Source organism: Panthera uncia, chromosome D1 (assembly GCF_023721935.1).
Source record: "Panthera uncia isolate 11264 chromosome D1, Puncia_PCG_1.0, whole genome shotgun sequence".
Classification (NCBI taxonomy): domain Eukaryota; kingdom Metazoa; phylum Chordata; class Mammalia; order Carnivora; family Felidae; genus Panthera; species Panthera uncia.
This window is the reverse complement of record NC_064808.1, coordinates 51,583,982-51,591,948: the sequence shown is the minus strand read 5'-3', so window position 1 is coordinate 51,591,948 and position 7,967 is coordinate 51,583,982. Positions and strand designations below refer to the sequence as shown.

At 36.2% G+C, this 7,967-nt stretch overlaps 1 protein-coding gene across 1 annotated transcript; it reads left to right on the top strand.

Moving 5' to 3' along the window:
• Positions 1 to 216: 216 nt before the first annotated feature.
• Positions 217 to 1,473, top strand: LOC125936908 (olfactory receptor 52A5-like). Its single transcript, XM_049651291.1, has one exon. It carries the CDS (start codon positions 471 to 473, stop codon positions 1,407 to 1,409), a length of 939 nt encoding a protein of 312 aa, XP_049507248.1. The 5' UTR covers positions 217 to 470; the 3' UTR covers positions 1,410 to 1,473.
• The last annotated feature ends 6,494 nt before the right edge of the window (positions 1,474 to 7,967 follow it).

Below are 7,967 nucleotides of genomic sequence, written 5' to 3'. Positions count from 1 at the left end.
CATATGCATAATTTTACACTACAGCTTGTCATGTGGCATTGCCACAGGCAGATCATTGCTTCCTGAGGTCAAAGTCCCCACTTCATGACTTCTTGTTTGCATAAGAGAGAGAATAGCTCCTCAAGAGTGAGTGTTTCATTATTGTTATTGTTGTTATTTTACTTCTAACTGCCTGACTGAAAGATTTTAAACTTCTTTGGTAAAAAAAACAAGAAAGAAGTTTAACATAGAGCATCAGTTAAATTCCCCAATCCTATCCAAGATAATTCATCTAGGGAGCCTGTGTCTGCATTCCTGGACGCATTTAATTGTCCCATCAAAAAATGACTATGTCTGACAAACTGCCATTGAAACCACACTCAGCCTCTGATTGTATGAATGCAAGTGAGAAGAGAAAACAGCAGACAGACACTCAATGCCTACTGGCACTTTGAATCAGAAGCTCTAAACCAAGAGTCTCTAAAACCAACATGCTCAAGCTCAATGGCACAGTCTTCATGCCCTCAGTGCTGACACTGGTCGGGATCCCTGGCTTGGAATCTGTGCAGTTCTGGATTGGAATTCCTTTCTGTGCCATGTACATCACTGCTCTGTTTGGGAATTCCCTGCTCCTGGTCATCATCAAATCGGAACGCAGCCTCCATGAGCCCATGTACCTCTTCCTGGCAATGCTTGGAGCAACAGACATTGCTCTCAGTACCTGCATCCTACCCAAAATGCTAGGAATATTCTGGTTCCATTTACCAGACATATATTTCGATGCCTGTCTCTTTCAGATGTGGCTCATCCACACCTTCCAGTGTATCGAATCAGGAATTCTGCTGGCCATGGCCCTGGACCGTTATGTGGCCATCTGTGATCCCCTGAGACATGCAATCATCTTTAGCCACCAATTCCTCACTCAGATTGGGGTTGCAGTGACATTCAGAGCAGTCATCTTTTCAGCTCCATGTCTCATCCTCATCAAATGTCGGCTGAAACACTACTGGACCGCTGTGGTCTCCCATTCATACTGTGAGCACATGGCCGTCGTGAAGTTGGCAGCAGAAGATATTCAAATCAACAAGATCTATGGTCTGTTTGTGGCTTTCATTATACTTGGATTTGACATAATCGTTATCATACTCTCCTATATCCGAATATTTATAACTGTCTTCAATCTGCCTCAGAGAGAATCTAGGCTCAAAGCCTTTAACACATGCATTGCCCATATTTGTGTCTTCCTTGAGTTTTATCTCCTAGGTTTCTTCTCCTTCTTTACACACAGGTTCGGGTTCCACATTCCACCCTACATTCATATTCTTCTGTCCAACCTTTATCTGCTTGTCCCTCCTTTGCTCAATCCTATTGTGTATGGGGTGAAAACCAAACAGATTAGAGATCGGTTGTCCAAGATTTTTTCACTCTAAGGATCCATTTTGATTTCTCACTATCTTACTTGATTTCAAACAAAAACAACCACAAAACAGTGAAAAAAACATTGTTGATTAAAGTCTATGTTTTCTCAAGTTCATTGTGCACAGGAATATAAAATTACAGTTTTGCATTCAAGAAAGTAAGGCTCTGACTCCTATTTTAAAATTTTCACTTGTTTTTTTGGGGCGCCTGGGTGGCTCAGTCGGTTGAGCGTCCGACTTCAGCTCAGGTCACGATCTCACAGTCCATGAGTTCGAGCCCTGCGTCGGGCTCTGGGCTGATGGTTCAGAGCCTGGAGCTTGCTTCCAAATCTGTGTCTTCCTCTCTCTCTGCCCCTCCCCCGTTCATGCTCTGTCTCTCTCTGTCTCAAAAATAAATAAACATTAAAAAAATAAATAAAATAAAATTTTCACTTGTTTCAGATACAAAATTAATTGAAACACACAGAGATAATCATATCTATTCCACACATGACAGACAAAAGTTATGAATACATTTTTGAAGCTCAATCAGCCCTCAGTCACTAAGACAGACATTTCTTAAAATCAAATTAAATATTAATATTTGCCCTTTGTTTACAAACATCAAATGGCCTTTTTGCTACTACATAAGAAATTCAGTCTAATATATTATCATACTAATGTATATGAAACTAAATCTTTCATTTATTTACTATCATTTATGATCACACTTCATCATCCTAAAGTTCTTTACCGAGTGATCATGAATTAAGCATTAAGTGCAGATTGAGATTTTTAATTTATGTATCAAAATGTAATCATAATTTCTTCTTTCCCCCCATAGTATTTCACACAGCCTTCTATGGGGGCATATATAATATATTTATTAAATACATTACATTCCAATAGAGAAATTTGAACTGAAGACAAATGAAGTAAATGTGGAATGATTAGCAGTGAGCTTACTTGCTTGTTTTGTGGTAAGACCTTATAAATAAGCAAAATAATATTTTAAATAGCAAGTTTTATAACTTTATTATAACAATCATAATAATAAAATAAATAAAAAATTTAAATGTAAAAGTCAGCAGGCTGGTCACAACAACTATGTAAGGGAGATGCAGGACAATGGCCTAATGATATAACAGTATGAGATGTAGATTTCGACCCTCTCTCTCATTCTATATCCTAACTCTTGGGTAATGCATGTTCACATCATGCTTTGATATAAACCTGGTATGTTCGCATTGTGTTTGGTTGATGAACTATAGTGTCAGAATTTATGAGGGAAAAAAGTAGCAACTTCATTATATTAATGTGTTCAGATTTTGGAATAAATTTTTCTCATGGAGACTCGGTCATCTGTCACACACAAAATTGTGTGGGGTTTTCACTATTAACGTTGCACTGCCCATTAATTTCAAAGATGATCAATAATCTGTATAGTGCCAGAAGTCAGGATTTTTCCAATTGGACATTTTTTTTCTTGCTTTTAAGACATTAATCTCTTCAAGAGATATCTCCATCTCTGTTACTTTTACGTCTCACACTCATTGTGATATACCCTCTACCTGGAGCCTCTGTCTCTGATTCCTTTATGGGTGGAATCTTCATTCTATAGGATTAGGCTCAGAAATTTCTTGGTATCTTCCCCAGGGTGACTTAATTGAGGTTTCCTTTTGGGCTCTGTGTTATTCTTTGCAATCTATAGTAGTGTGTACAGTTCAAACCATATCATTTTAAAATGTATCTATAGTTTGGGGGATTACACTGGATGTCTAATAACTTAATATTTACCACTTAGTGTCACTTAACTTTTTGTCATATATATATATGACACTAAATAGTGACTTGCACTATCTTTTACTGGTTTCATTGACTTAGTGTAGCATTCACTGACATAAGGAATTTTGAAGGATGGTCTAGGTGGAAAAAAACAGCCATAAAATCCATTTATTCTAATGTTTAATTTATGAAGTAAAACTCCCTAGTACAGATATCTACTTGGTGGCTATAAATATGATATAGAAAAATGTTGAGTAATTCATCTTCATATTTCCAATGCCTCATATGGTTCTGACCCTTGTATATAAGAAATACAATTTTACTGAATAAATGTAAGAATAAAATTTCATTCAACATCTAGTTTCATTCTTATATGAACCCTATAAAATATTTAATGCATGTTAGAGATGATGAGCATGTATTTCCTCAGCTTGGGTGGAAATTATAAGTACCAAAAAAAAGAAAAGTAGGATGAAATCTGTAGTTTTGGATTTCTACTGAAGGCATCAGTGAACCTCAAGGTTTCCAATCTGGGTTGATATATAGAAAAATAAATACAGGTATAATTTATGTAACATGGGTGTGAGTGTGTATGTGTGCAGGAGTGTACGTGTCTGTACTCTCTAGCACTTTGTCCTCTGAGATGGCCTTTGAGCACTAACTCATCAGTATCAATGAGCCTAAAAGATGCCTTCATCACAAGGTAGAACACTCAGTTTATGGGGTTGTGAAATTCCCGGTGACCTGAGTTTATCATATGAACTAACCCTTTTTTAGACTGAAAGCCTTTCTTTGTGTCTAGATTTTTCTTCTGTAAGTAGATATAAACTGCTCTGAAGGTAGGGAAAGATCTGATTAATCCCTGGCTCACCAAAGCTGTAGAACCTGATGGTATAGGTTTCACTGAAACTCCCCACCTCTGAGCATGAGTTCTGTTGATGCTGCATATCGCTAGAGTTTGCTGCATACTCTCGCTCCCCAAACCTCACAGTATTTTCAAACAATATCCCAATTCCTCTAGAACTAATCTTTCTAGCCCTGAAAAGTGCATGCCGTTCTTCAACCATTATTTTACATCTTTCTCTGAAGGCTTTAGGAAGACATCACTTTGCAAATTCTGGGTTATGTTTAGAATGCTTTTATTTATGCATTGTTAGTACTATACCATCTAAATATTACTACAAAGCTTTAGTTTTCTATTATTTTCTGGTCACACAAGATTCTGTCTGAATATAATGAGTAACTGAAAACATGGCCTAAAGTTTCACTTTCTCAAATATCTAGCATAGTACTCAGAGAGTTACTGATTGTAGGATCAACAGGTATTTACTAAGTAACACATTGGTGGATTTGTGATGACACTGGTTAACTGTAAGATGCATCATTTAATGGGCTGAATTTTTCACATTTTACTTATCGGTAGTTTAGTATGACGGCAAAGGGAAAGAAACAAAGATATTAGGGGGCATTCTGTTGCAAGGTTAGGTCTAAGGGGAAGTGTAATTGTTACTCATGAAATAGAGGAATGTCATTTTACTTTTTACTTTTTTTTAAGGGAGAGAGAGAAAGTTAGTGCTGGAGAGGGGCAGAGGGAGGGGGAGAGAGAGAGAGAGAGAGAGAGAGAGAGAGAGAGAGAGAGAGAGGTTGCCTCAAACAGGCTCCACACCCAGTGCAGAGCCAGATGTGGGGATCGATTTCATGACCCTGGGATCATGACCTGAGCCGAAATCAAGAGTCAGAAACTCAATTGACTGAACCACCCTGGCACTCTGAAGACTGTCATTTTAGTTAGATAAACCATCCTGGGTAAAAGATAAACCATCCTGGGCAGCATTTCACAGTATGTTAACTTTGGGGGAAAATTAGTACAAAGATACTCTTTTAACTAATATCCATTTAATAGAAAAGGCAGATTCCTAAATGTCCATGTAACACTAATGATATATGGCTTTTAGTCTGTTTTCTGCTATACCAACACATTTTATTTCCTTTGGTTAAATTCTATGCTCATCAAGAATTATATAATATATACTTTGAGTAATTTATGAATTAATTCTTGTTTTTATAACATATCTTTTAGGTAAATAGGATGTATAGTGTTGAAATATGTAAAAATAAATGTAATAGCATTATAAAAATTCCTATGAAAACATAAATATTCATTATTTTGAATATTATATATATATATGAAAATATAAATATTCAATATTTTAAAACGTTTAAGTACAGCATAACAGTTTTTATATACTTTCAATTGAATTCGCTTATAATATATTAATGTGATTGGGGAGAATTTAATATGCTCTGAAAGGATTCTCCTTCACGATGTCTTTAATTTCTTATTGAATTATAAGGAAGGTGAGACAAAAAGTTTTGGGAAGTGCTTTTTTTTTTGGTATTGTTAATGAAAGAAAAACACACCTAGAAATATAAAAACATTTTAGGAGTAGGTATCCACTGGTCTTATATTAAAAAACAATGGCATTGGGGCGCCTGGGTGGCTCAGTCGGTTAAGCGTCTGGCTTCGGCTCAGGTCAGGATCTCGCGGTTTGTGGCTTCAAGCCCCACTTTGGCTGTGTGCTGACAGCTCAGGGCCTGGAGCCTGCTTCAGATTCTGTGTCTCCCTCTCTCTTTGCCCCTTCCCCGCTCATGCTCTGTCTCTCTCTCTCTCAAAAATAAATAAAAATTTTTAAAAAATTTAAAAACAATGGCAAATTATTATAATTTTGTCTCAAATTAAAATAAATTGTATAAGTTCCATATATGACTTTTCAATGATTCCTTAGATTTATAAAAGTTTATCATATTGTAGAAATTGCTGAAACCTATGGAGAAATGTTAAATCAGAGAATTATATAGCAGAAAGGTGAGACGTGTCCAATGATTAAAAATTTGAATTCCGTACACATATTAGCTATCACTTATTTAGTCCTATATAATGTGTTCTGTCCTTTTGTACATGGAGTTGTTTTGATAATTCTAAAAAGTATTGTTTCTATAAAGGAGAGAAATAGCACAGATTTAAATAATATGTTTAGTGTCCTACAAAATAATATGTTTAATGTCCTACCAGTTTGACTAACAATTTATAACTTTCCTTTTATTTTATCATATCTTCCCTTTAACAGATAAAATAGATTATGTTTATATCACTAGGGGAGAAATTCAAGTCTTAGACTATTCTCTTTGCATTCATTATTTAATTCCAAAACTGCTCTTCCTCTTCTTCCAATCCCATCACACCTCACACTTCACACCTCACACCTCATTCAAATAATTGAATGTAAGTGTATGATCCACGGCATTTGGAGAACTGTCCTCAGTTTACATTAATGTCTATGGACACTGGGAAAAAGGAATAAGATATTTATAAACTACATGAAGTATATATACGTATACTATATTTTATATATAGTCATAAAGGATATATACGTATAAATGACAATTCATAAAGTATATACATATTTTTAATGTTTATTTACTTTGAAAGAGAAAGTGTGAGCGAGGGAGGTATAGAAAGAGAGGGAGAGAGAGAACTCCAAGCAGGTTCAACTCTATGAGCACAGACGTGGGGCTAGATCTCAACACTGTGACTATGACCTGAGCCTAAATTAAAGTCGATGCTTAACCAACTGAGCCACACAGGTGCCCCAAGTATATACATATGTGTTTTATGTACTTATAACCTATTCTCTTCAATCAGGCTTCTACAGGAAAGATCAAGACCCTCTCATGAAGCCTTCCATCACATTTCCTGACCTGAATGTTCTTTGGGTTCTCCGTGTGTATGTGAAGTTCTTTGGTGAGCTCACATAGTTGTGGAAAGTTAAGGCAGGGCAGGCTAAGGGTTTCAAGATTAAGGCCTATGCCATCGCTTCACAAATATGAGAAGGCCCAAATAAATCACAAAAAGTGGTCATGAGTAATAGGAAGTATAGTTATCTAAGACTGTACTAGAAATGTCTCTGAATGTTCAAAATGTTCTATCCCCTCTCAGACTGGGAAGCCCAAAGGGAAGTGTAAATGTATTATTTGTTTAATAAGATTATTTCTATTCAGAAAGTTATAACTGCAGCATTCCTAACTTTCTGGCTTGGTTGATTTTGTAATGATAAAAACAACAGTGACAGCAATAACAATAATAATTATACATTTATGAGAAAATCTTGCTTCCCTCAGAAACCACAAAGTACTCTCTCCAAGTCAGCAACTCTTTTTCTATTTTAAACAGCAAAGTCTATATTAACCACACTTTAATACCACAAGATATTCTAGGTAAAATAGTAAATACATGTACTAGAGACAGCGCAGGAATCAGGAACCAGCTTAGTTCACTTTTGTCTAAAATAACAGTTTCTGGACACCTGGGTGGCTCAGTTGGTTAAGCATCTGACTCTTGGTTTTGACTCAGGTCTTGATCTCACAGTTTTGTGAGTTTGAGCCCCACATCAGGCTCTGTGCAGCTGGCAGCACAGAGCCTACTTGGGATTCTCTCTCTCCCTCTCTCTCTCTCTCTCTCTCTCTCTGCCTCTCCCCAATTTGCACTGCCTCTGTCTCTCTCAGAAAAAAAGCTTAAAAAATTAAAAAATAAATAAAATTACAGTTTTCTGATATAATAACAGTAAGATGCTTCTATGAGCCAACCCAAATGAAAGTCTGAGTAGCAGATTCTGGATATTTGGAGTTGCCTACCATTAGTTCATTAAAATTGACTGCCACCAGCGTGGTGTCTCAAATTATGTGGAAAAAAATCCATGGGTTCAAATAGATAGTTCAACACAATCAGCTATTGTTGGAAAGACTATT